The sequence below is a fragment of the Malus sylvestris genome, chromosome 12 (assembly GCF_916048215.2).
Source record: "Malus sylvestris chromosome 12, drMalSylv7.2, whole genome shotgun sequence".
NCBI classification, from domain to species: Eukaryota; Viridiplantae; Streptophyta; class Magnoliopsida; order Rosales; family Rosaceae; genus Malus; species Malus sylvestris.
This window is the reverse complement of record NC_062271.1, coordinates 11607248-11625189: the sequence shown is the minus strand read 5'-3', so window position 1 is coordinate 11625189 and position 17942 is coordinate 11607248. Positions and strand designations below refer to the sequence as shown.

The following is a 17942-nucleotide window of genomic DNA, read 5'->3' as shown; positions in this document are numbered from 1 at the left end:
AAAAAAAATGGATATCAAATTTTGCCTTCCTTGCTTTGTTTCTAAATGAATTGGTTGGCAAACTGGTTAGCAAATTTACATGCGGTGTAGATGTAGTGTACATGACCCTCATGCCTTGTCCTAGCCTACTTGAGGTGTGCATTGCATTCAATATGCGTAAGATGCAACTCATAAATTTCTCAATGTTTAATAATTATATATTACAAAAGTAGTGGGTTTTAATTAATGTTTTGTTTTAATTAGTGTGTGTATATAATGTGCATATGTTGTATACGGAGGATGGTTATCATTAATTTACTTATGTAATGATATTTGGTGGTTTTATTTTTGAATTATTACGTGTTTTTGTCATGGAAAGTTGCATCATTTGAATGACCCATTTTGTGATGAGAAGTTGCACCGCTTGATAGACCCTTATTATCCATTGATTTAAGTTGTCTTGTGAGTTTGTGTTTCATTACAAAACCACAAATTCAATTTACACCCTCCAAAAAAATACCAAAAGTTGAAAATGATGAAGAAAGGCCGCACCACATCTTCCTCCATGTAATCTATTTCTGATGATGTTCTTCTCAAAATTCTCATCATCGTTGATGCCCTCTTGTTAAGAGACCCTTTTTTAACGAAGATAGTCTCAAATAAGTTTAAGGAAATAATCGAAGACCTTTGCTTCTACCAACACATCAATATTATAGACCTTGAGACCGTCAACCCGCTTAGATCATGGGGCATGTTTGACAAAGTCTCAAACTTCATCAATCGTTGCATCCAATGTTGCAACTCCGAGGCCCTCTACATGGTGGGGATACGATACTTCTTCCAAGACAACAAGGAAGAAGCCGGAATTGAGCAGCGTAACAGTGCAATCTCCGAGGGCCATCAAGTGGCAACGTACGTGTACTATGCCATCTTAGTGTGCCACGGGTGGGATTCCAAGCACGAATGGCTTAAACTTCTTTATTCTCTCGACCATCACAACTCAGGATGGTTGAGTGTAATGGAATGCCGAAAGGTTTCGGCAATGTTTGTTAGGTTTTTTGGTGCATGGGGAAGTAAGGGCCCGAATCCTAAAACTTCACCACGACAATCCTTCCATTAAACCTTGCAGCAATTGTTGAAGTCCACAGGGTCCGGTCATACTCTGCATGCATTGGGATTACTGGTATCATAACCAATTCAGTAGCTGCAATTCGTGTTACAAAACACACCCAAGATATGTTTACTTCAAATAAATGTGAACCTATCTTTGTTGGTTGGTAACATATTTTATTTCGCTTATGCTAGCTTTTCATTTGATTTTGTCGTTCAATATATTTTCGATTGGGGTTGTTTTCTTTTCTTTACACTATTTGATTTGGTTTGTGTCATTGTTCCTCTTTTTAGGTACAAGACACCTTCTACCATTTTTTATCATTTTAATTTTACTTCTAAGAGTAAAATGTGGGAGGAAAAGAAAAGGGAAAAGTGTTACCAGTAGAAAACAAAAGAAGAAATAGGTGTAGAAATGGCACATGATGGATTTCTAAAGTCGAAGATAGAGTTAGAGCTAAATTACAAACCATAGTCACTACTCACTTTTAACCAACTGAGATTTGAGAGTGGAAATTAAGAAAAAAACTGGAAAAAGAAATTTGAGTAAATGGAAAAAAGTGATTAATTTGTAAATAGATTTTTTTTCTTCATAAAAACGAGGATTTTGTATCAAATTACTGAGAGAGAGAATTCAGTGTAAAGGCAAAAACTCTTAACTAATTTGGGGTGTATTCAATTAGGATTTTGAGGGATTTTAATTCTTTTAATGAATATAGGGATATTCAATTAGGATTTTAAGTGATTCTCTAAAATTTAATGTGTATTCAATCAGGATTTTAAGATAGTTTATTAAAATCCTTAAAAATCTGGATGTATTCAATTAGAATTTTAAATAAGTTTATAACATTCTAGGTGTATTCAATTAGAATTTGATTTTAAAGAATTTGAAAAAGTTTGAGGGATTAGAGGGAATTGGAAAGATTTTGTAGTGTAATTTAAGTATTCACAAAATTCACCTCTCCCTGACACATCCCGACCGAGGCCAAGGCATGTTGGCCGTCACATAAGAGTGACGTAGCCATGTGCACAATGCGGAAGCAATAAAGATAGCAAACATACGAATAATTAAAAACCAGATTACTAGAGTGCAATACTAAACGAAAGTGATAGGAGTTAGTTACAACAGTGAACACTTCTAATCAGAGCATAAAGTTTAGGTGCAGTCCAGTAGGACAAGTACTAGTTACACAGTACCAGGAATGTCCTACTATTATTCAAATATGTTAGAACTGCTGACGATCCCGAGCCACCAACAACAAGCTTACTTAAAACCTGGAGGGGCGCAAAACAGAAAACGTGAGTGGGCAAAAACAAATGTTTTACAAAACCATTTCATTTAACAACATATCTAATCCTTCGCTGTAAAACATGTATAATTTTTTCCAGAATCAAGATATAAGCATATACATAAATATATATGAAATCATAACAATTCAATTCATACTTCACATAATCATATTCATATTTATGCTATGCCGAGATATAACAGAGTAAGAAATTCAGGTACGAAAAATTTCATATAAATGTGATAGGTTAGCCGGAACTCCGGTGATAGTTTGTACGGTTGAATTCATAGCTCAAACTCAATCTAGCCGGAGTCACTACTATGATCTATACGGCAATATATTGCACATAAGTCGAAACCACTGAAAAGGGTCTATACGACAAGATTGGGTGAAATATAATTATGCTCAATTCTATTCTCTCATAATAGCCGGACGATAAATCGCTAGTCACCTACGAGTTGGAACCATAATAAGGTCTGTACGACAAGACTGTGCACTTAAGTTGGATCCAATATGAGCATATAGTGCGAGAGGTGACGTAAATAAACAGGCATGTACTTCATATTTCTGGCTAATTCACAATCACCCTAGGTGCAACTTTATGAGCTCAACATTACTTAATCACATATCACATCATCGATGATTCACACAACCAAACATAACTTACATGAACTCACCCGTGCCTCCACAACACCACATTTATATATGTATGCAACCATGCAATGCATATTCAAAATATAGAAGCATTTGGCATATTATTTCAATGCATATTTTCCTTAAAAATGCATTTCTGGGAAATATATCAAGTATATAAATATATACTGAAAACAAAAGCCCACTCATTGATATGTCGAAGGGTCGTGGCCCCCAAGTCGCCCGTGGATACGCTCGTCATCGGGATAAGCCTCACCTATATGCGAATTAACTATAAAAACGTTATTTTAAAGCACATACACAAAACTAGCTAATAACTTCTCATACATTGGTATTTAAATATTCCAATGTGACTTACACAACCTCACGAACATCGTGATATTTTTAGATAAATTTTTAGGTGGCTCACGCGCCCCCACGCGCCTGGGAGGGCACGGCCTCACGCGCCCAACACGCGCATCATCTTCAATCTCCAGATGTTGGAACTGTTCACCGGCGCCAGATTTTAGGCAGACCTTCAAACTCACTATTCTCCTTCGTTTCTCAACCATTTTTCATGCAATTGGTACCAAAATGAAGCTAGGGACATCTACTATCACGTTATACTACTTTTAAGCCTTGAATTCCACTATAATCTACTTGAGGAAGCTCGATGATCTGGTCGACTTGAAAAGCTTCAATCTCGGCCCTCCGACGTCCAAACTCTTCCAATGAACTACCTCGAGACTCGTGAGGACCTCGTTAAGCTTCCTATGAGCTTAGAATTCCCTTGGTTTCGATCTGCAAGGTTCGAGATGGTTCCTGGATTTCCCGTACGAAAATGCCGAGAGGAAGGGAAAGAGAAGTCCACGGGAGAGAGAGAAGGTATGTGTGTGGTCCAAAAGCCACCAATCAAAAACCAATAATTCCCTTACTTCCAATTGGGTCCAACAACTTAGGGAAAATAATAAATGAGTCCAAATCCAACTTAAATCACACAATACACTTTAACATCCAAGGGTAAAATTGTCATCGAAAATAATCTTCCAGGGCGAGCTGTGACACTACCCATGAGATTTCGAGAGAATTGAATCAAAATTTTATATGGAATATCTATAAATCAATTAGACTTTATCAAAATCCATGAATTTATAAATCCATTGAAATCTCTCAAATTCCCAATTGAAAACACCACGTTACAAGCCAAAAGCAAACAAGCCACTTGCGCTAGTGATTAAACTTTTTTTGTACGCGTCAACGCATGTAGAAATGCTAGTCTAATTATAAATGGGTAGCGCTAGTAACAAACAATTTTTTACTTCTCACATACCCTTATTAGTTTATTGTCCATTGATTTTCTTCAATTCATTCGATCCAAAGGCTGAAAGTTAAGAGAGGTGTGTAAGAAGTAAAAATGAGTGTGTGAGTAGCACTACCCTTATAAATTAATAATGTTACTATGTACTTAATAATATGATTAAATGTTTAGGGAGAAAATGGGGATGAAAAAAAGTTTGAGGATCAAAGTGAAATAAGTGCTAAAACTCATTGGGCGCATGTGTTATTAAATCATAAAAAAGAGACAAAAACGAAGTTTGAATTCATGCCCTACTTCTCACCTAGGCAGCTGAAAACAGTTTGCTCCACCGCCAAATTTCATAAACCTCCAAAACCTCCATCAAAACACAGCTATCGAAATCCAACCCAGTTCCGAGAAGAAGAAGAAAAAATGATATCAGCAATTTCTTGGGTGCCCAAAGGGGTTTCGAAGCCAGTCCCCTCCGTCGCCGACCTGCCCACCAAAGAGGAAATCGAAGAGCTGATTAAAACCGGCGCCTTGGAGAAAAGGTGAAACTTCTTAACTTGTTGATTTATTGGCGGAATTTCAAATTTTGTGCCAATGGTGTTCACTTTCTTTGAAACTAATACTATGGTAATTTGTTTTAACCAAAAATAATTGTTGGGTAATTTTTTTTTCTCCGAAAAGTGCAAAAACTTTGTGGAGGGTTGGCGGTTTATTTCTTGAAGCAAGTGGGAAAGGGTTGAATTTTCAGTTTAATGTATGTGTAACGTGTTTGTGGATTGGGACCATGAAGCTGTGTTCGGTTCGGGTGTTGATTTTCGACTCACTGACTTGTTTGGTTTTGATGGGATGCTGATTTTGCAGTGGAGATGCTGAAAGCGAGGACAATGACGGAGAAATGGATGTTGAAACCCCAACACAGGGTGATCAAGTCTCCCAAGCATTAGAGGTAGCAAAAGCACTCGGAAGAGCTCCCAAAGTTACCGAGCCAGGGACCAAATTTGATGACATAGCCGATGGATTGAGGGAACTCGACATGGAACATTATGACGACGAGGATGATGGTATTTCCCTTTGTTCTTTATTTTCTTGAATTCATTTTTGGAGCATATGAGGGGTTTAGTTACCGTGTTGCTTAAGCTGGACATGTTGGATGGACAATCAAACGATTGCTCAGAGTTAAACTTGAAAGCTTTTTTTTTTTGGTCATTAAACTTGAGTCCTTGTGAGACCTGTAAAATTTTCTTTTTCTTTAGTTTACAGTTAGATGGTTTTGTTAGTACATATTACCATGTCAGTTAAAATGGACGTATTATGCAATGTTGAACTTGAGCATTGTTGAAGTTACTTGTAATTTGATTAAATTTACCATATGCTTCCTCTCATGAGTGTTGATTACGATTTATAGCTAACATTGCATCTTCTTATATCTGGCCTCAGGCATTGACGTATTTAGTAGTGGGGTTGGGGACCTTTACTACCCAAGTAACGATATGGATCCATATCTAAAGAAGGAAAAGGATGATGTAAGTTTTTACTACTCAATTATGTCATTCTTTCTGTTTTCTTTCCTTCTTTTGTGAGGCTAGGAGAGCAACCTGGTTTTTCATTTTCATTTTTATTTTCTCAAAGGATGAGGATTCTGAAGACAGTGATGACGTGACCATTAATCCGAGTGATGCAGTCATAGTTTGTGCCCGCAATGAAGATGAAGTCAGCCAGCTTGAGGCATGTAATAGTTTTTGAAGTTATCTGTTTCATTTTTCTTTGTCTATTTTCCACTGACCGTAATTGAATTATGTACGAGCAGATTTGGCTGTATGTTGAATCAGAAGATGGTGAAGCAGATGTTTTTGTTCACCATGATGTCATCCTTTCATCATTTCCCCTTTGCACAGCATGGCTTGATTGTCCTCTCAAAGGTGGAGACAAAGGTGTGATTCATGTGTTACATATGCATTTTGGTTGAAACATCTGGAGGTTCACTCACATACGTGAATTATATTTGTAGTTATAATTTCTTCTGTTTTTTTTTTTTTTTAAATATGTAAGATCTTCTAATTAATTTATGTTTTCACTTGTCTTTTTCTTTGATAGCAAAGTACAATCGTGTTAAAATTAGATCTATTCTTCTCAAAATTTCTGCAACAATGAGCTCTCTTTTACAGTGAAGTTTAATGACAATTATCTTGTGCATTGTGAATAATTGTTTTCCTTTATAGGGATGCAATTTTTTCATAACTTGGATTTTTTTTTTCAATCATTAGTTTTGGCTATGCTTTACCTTTATATTGAACTGATGTCCAATATTTTTATATGTTGGCAGGGAATTTCATTGCTGTTGGTTTAATGGATGAACCATCTATTGAGATATGGGATCTTGACATCGTATGTAGTTCATGGACACTAGTCTCATTACATAGATATATGTGGGTAATTGATGGAAATGTTATTCTATTTTCTAAACAGTTTTGCTGTTTTTCAGATTGATGAAGTACAACCATGCGTGATATTGGGTGGTATTGCTGAGAAGAAGAAAAAGAAAGGAAAGAAGGTTTGATCCTCAATTCTTTCACTGTTTGGGCTTTGATAATCCTGCAACTCGTTTTCACTTTCTCTACCAATCCCGAAACTTGCATTGTATTAGGTATCAATCAAATACAAAGAAGACAGTCACAGAGATTCAGTTCTTGGCCTTGCTTGGAATAAGGAGTACAGGTTTGTACTCTTCTACACTTTTGTACTATGTGTTGTTGCTTCAGTGGAAGGTTCCATAAACTCTGTTGTTTTTTTCTATAAACAGAAATATACTTGCTAGTGCAAGTGCTGACCAACAAGTTAAGATTTGGGATGTGGTTACCGGAAAATGTAATATTACCATGGAGCACCATACCGACAAGGCAAGAATTTAGATAGAACTGATTTTCTATGCTTTCACCTGAAATCAAATTTTCAATGGTGTGCTATAGAATTTAACCTTGTCCATACTATTTTTACAGGTTCAGGCAGTTGCATGGAATCATTTTGCCCCTCAAGTTCTTCTCAGTGGTTCTTTTGATCATACAGTAGTCTTGGTATTTAATGTTTTACAAATGTTTCTCTGTTGCCATTTATTTGTTATCCTAGAACTTAAGCAAACGTAAGGAACTTGTTTGTTTGAATTTTTTTTTTGACTCGTGCATTTACATTTGTTATTCATTCCAGAAAGATGGGAGGGTGCCATCACATTCTGGGTATAAGTGGACTGTCACAGCTGATGTAGAAAGCTTAGCATGGGATCCACACACTGAGCATTCATTTGTGGTGTGCGCTTTGGCTCTTAAGACAGTTTGCTTTTTGTTAATCCCTTTTCGTGTTATTTATTAATGTGTGGATACAGATGCCTCTCTGGCTTTATAAGAATTATCCTTTATTGATCACAACATTTTTTAAATCCATCCAGGTGAGCCTTGAAGATGGCACAATCAAAGGTTTTGATATTCGGGCTGCCACATCTGCTCCTACTTCTGAGTCTAAACCTAGTTTTACTCTTCATGCGCACGACAAAGCTGTTTGCTCAATCTCATATAACCCTGCAGCACCTAATGTACAGTTCTCTTTTTCTCCTTACTTTGGCGTACTTTTTTATCACTGAGTTTGTGTAATCTCACCTCTGTGCCTTTTGTTTTCCAGCTTCTTGCAACTGGATCCACAGATAAAATGGTATGAAGGTTTCTCACTACCTGCACACTCGTATACTGGGCAGATTTGAATGTTTTGTAATGTTTCCACTATCATTTGTTACAGGTAAAGCTTTGGGATTTGTCAAACAACCAACCTTCGTGCATTTCATCCAGGAATCCTAAAGCAGTAAGTGATTGATCGAGTTATTCTTTTTCTTTTTCTTTTTAATGTGAGATTGATTGTTGGACTCTGCTCTGAATGTTGTCAGGGAGCAGTCTTTTCTATTTCGTTTGCAGAAGACAACCCCTTTTTGCTGGCCATAGGAGGCTCAAAAGGGAAACTGGAAGTGAGCCGTCTATCTGTAACTTGTTCATCGTTGCACTATTTTGAAAGGCGGCTTTTCTATGGTGGATCACGATTGCTAATTTAATATGACTGAATTTTCAGGTATGGGATACATCATACGATGCTGCGGTTGCCCAAAGATTTGGGAGTTACTACAAGAAGAGCAGACACCAAGCTGGACCTTCATCTGGTTAAACCAGGTGATAGGGGAGTATTTTTCTCCCCGTTTGAAACTTTAGAGCTTTTTTCTAGGAACAACTGTAGAGGTCTTGCAGTTTTGGCAATTTTTATGATTTGTGGAATGCCGCATCACAGCTTTGGGCGGGCGTATACCCGGTGTGAGCAGAGGTTGTTTTGTTTCCTGTATTAATGTTATGTCAAAACTCAAAGGGGATTAAGCAAAAATATGGTTTTTGAAATATGTTAGAAAGTTTCAAATTCAATCTTGCTTGTTTATGATGAAACTAGTTATTCTCTTGGCCTACACGAAATTCGTAATTTTGCACGCCATTTTCTTCTTTTGCGTACTTGTCTTTATTTTTGTTTTGATTATCCTTTAACCGATTCAACTCAAATTGCTAGAAATAAACAAGAGTGCAACGAAAGGAAATGGATGTGCTGAAAATCACTTCTAATTTGATGTGGTTTGGTTTGGTTGACATTTTGGCACCTAAAATAGCAAAATGAGCCCACTCAAATCTTGTCCAATCTCCCTTTCCAAAGCGAAGTAATAATCCACCATAAGGGTTGATTATTTCATCAATTATTGAAAAAGATGGAAGTCTGTTTCTTTATGTGGAAAGATGTTAAATACTTAAGTCATTTTGGTCAGTCAGCTTAGCGAGTTGAGGTGGAGTAATGAGTTAGAATCAAAATAAGTATATGATTTGACTACTTTCAATGATAGAAAAAATGATGTCTAGTACACCACGTCTTTTCCTTTTAAATTTAAGAAAAACCAAAAGAACATCTTCAACGGGCTCTCTAAATGAGCTTCTAACTAGAGTTGGGGAAGATTTCAAAAAAATCAAGTCCAATCATGCTTTACCTCCAACGATAGGAATTCATCTAGGATCTCCTAAACATAGGAAGGAAGGAGGGCTCTCTATAATTAATGCTAATTAATATTGTTTTTGTTGCAGTCCTAATAGTTTAATAATATGATTGTGTAAATCTTAGAAAATCCTTATGGGATTCTACTATTAGAGTTACAATACTACTGGGGTAAACAACCTTCCCTACTACTATCATAATAAGGGTAAGAAAACACACCTCAGAATTCACCCACTTCTCTCTTTCTTTATGCTTGCCGCACCTCTCTATCCTCTCTATAATTCATTAGTTAAATCAGGGCTAAAACAATTTTAAATATATATTTAATTTATTGACTAGTTATAGACTCATAGTCATTATGACTCTATGGTTTGAGCAAAACCTTTTTAAAGAGCTCCTAAAATAATTTTTGTTAAAACTTTGTTATAAAATAAAAAACGTGATTGGTGATGCTCTATGTAACATCCCACATCGTCCAGGGGAGTGGATTCTGTAAGTTTTATATGTATATTCCCATCTCTACCTAGCACGAGGCCTTTTGAGAGTTTACTGGCTTCGGGTTCCGTCAGAACTCCGAAGTTAAGCGAGTTCGTGTGAGAGCAATCTCATGATGGGTGACCCATTAGGAAGTTCTCGTCTGAATTCCCAAAAACAAAACCGTGAGGGCATGGTCAGGGCCCAAAGCGGACAATATCGTACTACGGTGGAGTCGAGCCCGAGATGTGGTGGGGGCTCGGGTCGAGATGTGACACTAACTAATTATCATGTTTAACCTTTCCTTTCAAAATAGCATGGTTAACACTTTAATTAAACACCATTACTTGTAACTTGTCTTAACTATTCATATATTTTGTTTTGTAAAGCAATATAGAGAGAAGGAACATGACATAACATTTTATGTGTATAAATAAATACTCATAATCACTTCACCCTCGGAGCATATTCCTTGTAATTATATAATTGAGAAATTGATTAGATATGAAAATAGTACTATAGTCAATAATGGCTATTCTTCTTAACATGTGAAATTTTTATGGATACCAAAAACACAAGTTATGTGGTATACTATCTCACGTGTTATAATACAAGTGGACAATAGAATAGATATGTTCGACTTATAAAGGGCTGGTTTGGTATATAGTGGGTCTTTTCATTAAAGGAGCACTGAAGCTCCGTGTGCTTTGAAAAAAAGCCAATTTTCCAAAGTTGCAAATAGCAGCTTCAGCTTTTTCCTTTGATTTCAGCTTATTCTCACAGCAGCTTCCAAAATAAGCCTTTTTTTTTTCAGTTTACCAAACAGCTAAAACCCCCACAACTTTTTTTCATGGGTGCTTTTTTTTTTAAGCACTTTACTCCCAAACCACCCCAAAGTATATTAATAATAAGCTAACTCACGTGTTACAATTTAAGTAGAATAATAACACTACATGATTGTGTTTTATTTTTTATTTTTATTTTTTATTTTTTATTTTCTTCAAACGATAGATTTTGTTAGATTAGATGTTAGATTAGCCACTGATGAGTTTGAACTCACGCCGTCATGTAAGAACTCAACTTATTTTCACCACTACGGTAACATGCCACTTGTCCACGTGACTGTGTTTGAGTACACCAAAAAATTACTCTTAATACAAATACTAGTACTATAGCTAGATGGTATTTAAAGGGGGAAAAGGGGGGGGGGGTGTCGGGGATTATAAACCTTAATCAATATTCTTCTTTTCTTAAATGAGCACATACGAACAATATTATTTATACTAAGGAGGGGATGGTATACGATGTGAGCTAGTAATATAATCTGGTTCAAATTCGTCTTTGGCTATAATCAAACCTAAGACCTCTCACTTACAAGTGAAGAAGAATACAAATGAAGAAGAATACAAATGAAGAAGAATACCATTAGATCATAGTATCAAATGACATCTTTTTCATTTTCTTTTTCTTTCCTGATAAAATAAAAATATGATTTTTGCTTTCTGAAAGTGAATAATTCATGGAACATTCAGTCGCAAAAACCCTAACAAACCCCAGACTCTCTAGGAGAAACGAAATTTCTCACAATCACTTTAGCAGCACATCAGTAATTTTCTTCGACCGGCCTGGGGCTGTGCAGGTGCACACAGCCCCAGACGCCTGTCAAACGAGAGGGGCTCCAATCGAAAATATAAGCCTAGTTTACTTGTACTGTAAGTTTCAGAAATCAGTGTGTGGTCTCTAGTACTATCAGAACGTGATAATTCTCTTATACTATCAGAATGTGATGCAACTGAACTTACCATAATTAGTACAAAATCGATACTTCAGCATGATAATTCTCTTAGGTTTCACGTCTCTCTTATACAGATTACACCAAGAGCGTAATTACACAACGCCCCGCATCGAAGAAGCTAAATAAAAACCTGTACAGACCGAGCATCATTCAGGTCGCTACGACATCATGCTAAACCTGGACCCCTACCCTCTGAGCCACCTGCATTAGCAGCACAAAAGTAATTAGTTTACACAAAGGAAATAAGGTGCAATTTTTGGATGACTAGAAAAGATACGCATAAAATACATGGTAGACGATGACTACAAAAAAAAACAGAAGGTCAAAAGCAAGGGTGAAAAGGACATCAATATCGACAACGAAGATGAACGCCAAGAAAGTTTGACACATTTCTAAGGCTCTTAGATAATAAATTAAGCGGATTTGCAAGTTTAGAAGATGTGATTACGAGATAGAGGTCAGGGTCAAAGGGGTAGAGGAAGACCTAGGAAGACTTGGAAAGAGACTCTAGGAAAAGACTTGGACTACTTGGATCTAACGGAAGACATGACACAAAACCGAGCGTAGCAGCGTTTTAGGATTCATATAGCGGACCCCACTTAGTGGGATAAGGCTTTCTTGTCGTTGTTGTTGTTGTTGAACCAATAGACAAATGGTACAGACAGACAAAGCATGTATTCGTCCTGCAGCTAGTGCTCTCTTAATGATAGTATTCTAACTTGACTAAAGTAGCCAAACATTTAGCACGAAGACGTTTGAAATGTGGCAAGATAATGGAACCAACCCTGATTAATAATAGCAGCACGGATGCCTAAAAAAATTAGTCCGTCCCCGGGAAGAAACCGAGCCAACAAGGATGACTTCAATCGAACCTTATCTCATAAAAACTCCTTCCCTTCTCCCTAATGCTGTAAAAAGATACTTCTTTTTCTTTCAATCCGACCACCCTGAAGCACAGCCATCACACTACATCTGCACAGGACCTCTATACCCTTATTTCCCTCCTCCAAGTACCTTATTCTTCTCAAAGAAAAATGCCATGCAAGATGCTGGAACCACCCACCTCAACATAGCTAGATTGGCACTCCAAGTCTTCTGTATATCATATGATACACCGTCGGGAGAAACACAAATATTAGGGGCCAAGATCCAAACAAGAATATGTACCTTCAGTGGTACTTTAACGTTAGAAAGAGAGAAGATTGTCATTCAGCTTTCTTACCAAATATTTAGAGGAGAAAAACCCTAGAAGACTCCAATAGCCAGCTGTCTGTATGTTCTAGATGAAAAAAGCTCCCTAAAATCGGGTAGTTACTTAAACGAAAATATAGACTCAGACATTCTACATATGGAGGTGCTATGAAAGGTGGAGGTTCGAATAGTTGGAGGGAACGACCTGAGCAAAGTTCCCTAATCCACAGGTCGCATTGGGAGCAACCACGATGTGCCCATTAAATGTTTCCATGAAGTTATCTAGGGACTAAATAATACATCATAATACCCTTGCCTAAAATTTCCTTAGCATAAAAAGACATATGACAGGGATGTACCTCCTTGAAGGAGTGAACATCACTTCCCCAAAGCCAAGCATCACAGCCTGCATCTCTAGCACCCCATATATCATTCCTACGATCATCACCTACATGCACAGCATCCTCAGGTTTTACTCCCAATAATTCACAAGCTTTAAGAAATATTGTTGGATTTGGCTTCTCTGCTTCAACCTGTTCAAATAAGAAATAATCATAGCATCAGCAGTGACACAATGATACCAACAACACAGTTATTTTGTCATCAGACCAACGGACTATGTGAAGTAAAAAGAGTTCAAATCTTTTTGTATGTATATAATACAAATATGGAATTCCCGAAAATCCCATTTAGCTTTTGCATTCTCTTTTTGTGTGGGTGGGTGGGAGTTAAACAAGTACAGTATCACTTGCTTTGATTATTACTACAAAATAGAGACTAACTTTGTTGGACTTAACTTCTTAATTTCTGAACGATGGATAATATGGACAACCAATCACTTGATTCAAGAACCGTACGTACTGCAGAAGATCCTAGAATATGTGTCTGTCTGTGGTCCCTCTGTGTGTGTGTGTGTGTGTGAGAGAGAGAGAGAGAGAGAGAGAACGACGCAAAGACTTACTGTAGAGAATTTCTAAGCAATTCACTTACTTCGGCTGACACTGCTACTGCATCAAACCAATGTTCACAATGTAGAGCATGTAAAAGAGGCCTTAATCGGGTATCAAAATTTGATACAACAGCTACTTTAACACCTGCTTTCCTCAGAGCTTCAAACACCTTCTCAGCATCAGGATCACAGAGGTGCCAAGCCTAGGAGAAAACAAAGAAAAATATTATAACCCACTTCATACCTCTATATTGCTATACCTACAGAAAATGGTACTTAAAAAATCACCCAACCTTGTCAGTCGTATAGTAGTTATAAAGTTCTTCAAAGTACTGAGAATCAGAACAGCCAGTGGAAGAACTGACTATATGTTGCCAGAAGGGTCTCCCATCATTTACATATCTACAATGAAAAAAGAGAAAATGTTTAAAGATAAAAGAGAAAATCAGAGAATTCACTCCAAACATGGCAGAACAACTGGTGAACTTCTGCATTAACTAATTGAGATTAAGGGGGACGCTGAAAAGAAATAGAAAGAAAGGATTCACTTCTACTTGACCAATCGCATTGAAAACACAATGGCAAGACGGGGGAAAATTCTACGCTAGACCTGAGGGGACTGTCAATATATTTCCAAAATACAAGGAACCACAAGACCATTAGATTTAGATCTTTCCCGGTCAATACTCGGTTATGAGAAACAAAGTGAAGTTGATTGGATGAAGCATCAAATCTCTGCGAATAAACTTTAGAACACAGAGGTTATGAATTAGCTTCCCAGCCAACTTCCAAAATGTCAAATAATAGGTATTAAAGTAAAAAATTGATGTAAATTTCGATAAAAGGCCAGTGAATAAAAAAAGTAAAGACATAAAACTTACACTTCAAACGACAGAAAATGGACTATCGAAAACCATATGTACCCCAGTATACAAGGGAAAATAGAAACATTGAAAACAAGATTGGAAGAGACCTGAGACGAGATCTTCCCCAAGGCTGCTCGTAAGCTCTTCTGTATCTGTTCAAAATCTCGGTCTCTGAGTACTCCACTCCGTATTTCTCGCCTATCTTCCTATATATCTATGCAAACAGAAAAATATTCAATATGTCAGCAGTCATACAGACAGATAAGAGGGGGGAAAAAAAAAGAAAAAAAAGAAATCCCAAAACCTGCAAACTCTACAAACCAAAACCAAAATATAACTTTTAAAGGAAAATTCCCAGGGGCCAGGAATCTAATTCTCTCACACAAAACCCAGAAATTCAATAGATGCAAAAATAATCAATATCTCTACACATAATCACAAAATGGAAATATGAGCAGGATGTTCTTGGATTTTTACCATTTATGGAAATATAACAAAACACAAAATAGAAAAACAAAAATAAGCAAGGACACAAGATCCAAAAGCTTCAATCCATTGATATACAAACCCAGAAACCCAGACAATATTCAGTTCATATATATAAAAACCAGAAACCCAAACGTTCATTACAATTTACATACAAATATTAAGAAATGATATGTGCCGGCTGTGTGCATGTAAAGCGTTAGAGAGAGAGAGAGAGAGAGAGAGAGAGAGAGAGAGAGAGAGAGAGAGAGGGAGAGAGGACCAGAGCCATTGGCTGGGAAGGAACAACAAGGGTACCAACAGCATCAACTAGCAAAGCCTTGTGAGTGATTTCACCATACAAAGACCTTCTATAATCTTCGTAATCTTTCACACCCAATATCTCCTGCCCCATGTGCGGCGGCCTAGACCCAATGGTCCCGGACTCAGGCTGCTGCGCCACCGCAGAGGTCGAATACGACGAAGTTGACACGGCTCCACCGCTCCGGTCGGCCCGAACGGGTCCCTTGAGGCCATTGGAGGAAGACCCAGATCCCAAAATCGGTGCTTTTGTAGTGAGGAGCCTAAAGAGGTTTGTTCTGGTTGCCATTAACGCCATTGCTGAAGCTTCATTTGAGGGTCTGTCTCTTGTATCTTTGGTTTTTATGTTTTCTTTTGTGTATGACTCAGCTCTGACGAGAATACTGCGTCTGCGTGTATCCTTCATGAGCTAAGGAAATGCCTCCCGTGTGGTTTTACCGTTATACCCTCAATAGTTTTATCAATTTTGCTTTATTTATCCCTTACGTACACTATTTTTTGAGCCTCGTTACCTCGGTCATCTGTTGATTAAAAACTTAAAAGTCATTACGGTTAAAGTTAATATTAAGAGTGAATATTAAAACACTAAAAGTGTATCTTTTTTTTTTAACTGTCAAATGATAATTAAAATGACTTAATAGCATGCATACATATAATCTCTTAGCGTACATACAAATATTAAGAGATAATAGCATATCAATAGGTCATCTCGTTACATACATGCGTATACAAATACATACAAATCTATTTAATATTTAATTTTGATGGATAATTAAAACGACTCGCTGATAGCAGAGATGATGAGACTGATAGATTGGCCTTTATTTCAATGTTCTTCAATCTTTTAGTGAGACACGCTGAAACTTAGCTAGATAATAATTATAAAATATTAGAGACATCAAACTCTTCGATTTGCCGAACATACCGTTGTGTGAAATGAAATCAAAGATTGCAGACAACCCAACTGAGAAATCGGCCAAGAGATGTAAAAGAAGGGCAGGCCGTTGGGAGTGAAAACATGAGACTGGCCTTGAATGTCGATTTTTTGCCGATGAATTTGAGAAGAAAGAAAGCCGACTTTGAGAAAGATTTGCGGGGAGAGAGAAAGAGAGAGAGAGAGAAGGGTTGGACATGTTTATTCTTGCATCTAACGAAGATTTGACAAAGATCTCATTTTTGGATCAATTTACTAACAATCTTTATAACGAGAGTTTAAATCTCTATTTTTTTACTACATGAGCAATCTTTGAATACGTTATCACCATAACAACATTAATCCAATTTTCGCATATAAAACATTTTACTACTGTTGCCTAAATCTCTTGCTAATTGATAATCATTCATCCAAACAAGTGCTTATATCCACGGGAAAAAAAATTCAATAAACGGCAGCTGCCCCTATCGCATGTGATCATATATTTTAATTTCGCACACAGAACTCTCATACTTATGATGTATGTGTGGTATTATATTTTTCTTTAGTACGGTCGAAAGCCTGCGCAAGGTTTTTTAAAATTAAAGCCCATTTTTTTGTTTTTATCTTCGATGCAATTAATTTTTTTTTAATACAACGATAATGTTAATGAGTTAAATAGTTAATCGTAATAAAAGACTAAAGAAAAATGAATTCACACTAAGATACACATACTTAATTACTTTCTGATAATACAATAAACACTCGTATGCACAATTTTTTTTCTAATAAATATCGTATCTTTACTCAAAATTCTTGGTGCATACAAGTCTCCCTCCCATCCAGTAGCGAAGCTACAGAGGAGCAAGGAGGGGCTGCTGGCCCTCCCCTCGCAGAAAATCAAGCCCAAAAGCGATGCTTTTTCTGGCTTTTGAAGATTTCTATTTTTTCTAGTGGGTGTAAAGAAAAACTGAATTCTGGGTTGTTTTAGGTGTGTTTGGATTCTGTTTCTAAAAACCCTAGTTTTATTTAATTGATAATTGAATATGAATAGGAAAGGTTGTACTTTGTTCGCTGAATGAAAAATAACATAAGGACTCTTTTTTTTTTTTTTGAAAGGGACAAAAGTTAATGTTGAAAACACCAATATGAAGTCCTTAGGAATTGGATTAGCTGAATTTGGAATTCCGCAGCGATTAGTATAATGGAAATGGTGTGGATTTTTCTTGCAAGATTGTTGCTTGTATTTTATTGGGTTTGACAATGAAGGTATTGTGGATCTGAAAGTGCCATTGGAACACTTTTCGATGTATCGTGAGTGGCAGGAGGATAATGTCCAGAAGATGAGCAAAAGAGAGTTTTTGTTTCACAAGATTACTACTGTCTTTGTTGAATAATTTGAGTTGGTTTGAAGAAATAACTCAAGCTTTTAAGGTTTACAAGTGCAATGATTGTCCCTTTTTTTTATTGTTGGAGGCTATTTCGTATAATCTCGAAGTTCAGAAACAATTTTTTACTTTAAAATTTAAGGAGAAAATAGAACTTGAGACTAAGGTTTAGGGTATATTCTTCAATGTCATTATGCATCTTGTA

At 36.8% G+C, this 17942-nt stretch overlaps 2 protein-coding genes and 1 long non-coding RNA gene across 4 annotated transcripts; 1 reads left to right on the top strand and 2 right to left on the bottom strand.

Moving 5' to 3' along the window:
• The first annotated feature begins 4632 nt into the window (after window positions 1-4632).
• Window positions 4633-8765, top strand: LOC126594308 (uncharacterized). Its single transcript, XM_050260553.1, has 16 exons — window positions 4633-4859; window positions 5179-5378; window positions 5755-5840; window positions 5947-6042; window positions 6125-6248; window positions 6641-6702; window positions 6800-6868; window positions 6962-7032; window positions 7118-7214; window positions 7314-7388; window positions 7519-7617; window positions 7757-7900; window positions 7987-8016; window positions 8101-8163; window positions 8246-8323; window positions 8425-8765. The coding sequence occupies exons 1-16, from the start codon at window positions 4741-4743 to the stop codon at window positions 8515-8517; spliced, it is 1506 nt and encodes a 501-aa protein (XP_050116510.1). The 5' UTR covers window positions 4633-4740; the 3' UTR covers window positions 8518-8765.
• A 2831-nt stretch (window positions 8766-11596) lies between these two features.
• LOC126591778 (uncharacterized) lies at window positions 11597-15934 on the bottom strand. 2 transcript variants are annotated; one of them, XR_007612504.1, is made up of 6 exons: window positions 15399-15934; window positions 14758-14864; window positions 14078-14186; window positions 13797-13987; window positions 13195-13368; window positions 11597-11845 (listed from the first exon to the last, which is right to left on the bottom strand). XR_007612504.1 is itself a non-coding variant. In XM_050257456.1 (6 exons), exons 1-6 carry the CDS (start codon window positions 15840-15842, stop codon window positions 11816-11818), a joined length of 1026 nt encoding a protein of 341 aa, XP_050113413.1. In that variant the 5' UTR covers window positions 15843-15910; the 3' UTR covers window positions 11597-11815. The 2 variants fall into 2 exon arrangements, 1 of the variants encoding a protein (XP_050113413.1); XM_050257456.1 differs by having other exon boundaries at window positions 13826-13987; window positions 15399-15910.
• LOC126591779 (uncharacterized) lies at window positions 12517-13187 on the bottom strand. Its single transcript, XR_007612505.1, has 2 exons — window positions 12867-13187; window positions 12517-12739 (listed from the first exon to the last, which is right to left on the bottom strand). It is a non-coding gene; the product is annotated as an uncharacterized LOC126591779 (long non-coding RNA).
• Window positions 15935-17942: the final 2008 nt, after the last annotated feature.

Bases quoted from the DNA above. Each gene is read 5' to 3' on its own strand.
- LOC126591778 (XM_050257456.1), bottom strand. From the start codon at position 15,842: ATGAAGGATACACGCAGACGCAGTATTCTCGTCAGAGCTGAGTCATAC. The intron at 13,988-14,077 runs GTTGGGTGATTT...GTTTTCTCCTAG, and splicing joins ACTACTATACGACTGACAAG to GCTTGGCACCTCTGTGATCC. The intron at 13,369-13,825 runs GTAAGTGAATTG...TTATTTGAACAG, and splicing joins CAGTAGCAGTGTCAGCCGAA to GTTGAAGCAGAGAAGCCAAA.
- LOC126594308 (XM_050260553.1), top strand. From the start codon at position 4,741: ATGATATCAGCAATTTCTTGGGTGCCCAAAGGGGTTTCGAAGCCAGTC. The intron at 6,249-6,640 runs GTGTGATTCATG...ATATGTTGGCAG, and splicing joins TCTCAAAGGTGGAGACAAAG to GGAATTTCATTGCTGTTGGT. The intron at 7,901-7,986 runs GTACAGTTCTCT...TTTGTTTTCCAG, and splicing joins ATAACCCTGCAGCACCTAAT to CTTCTTGCAACTGGATCCAC.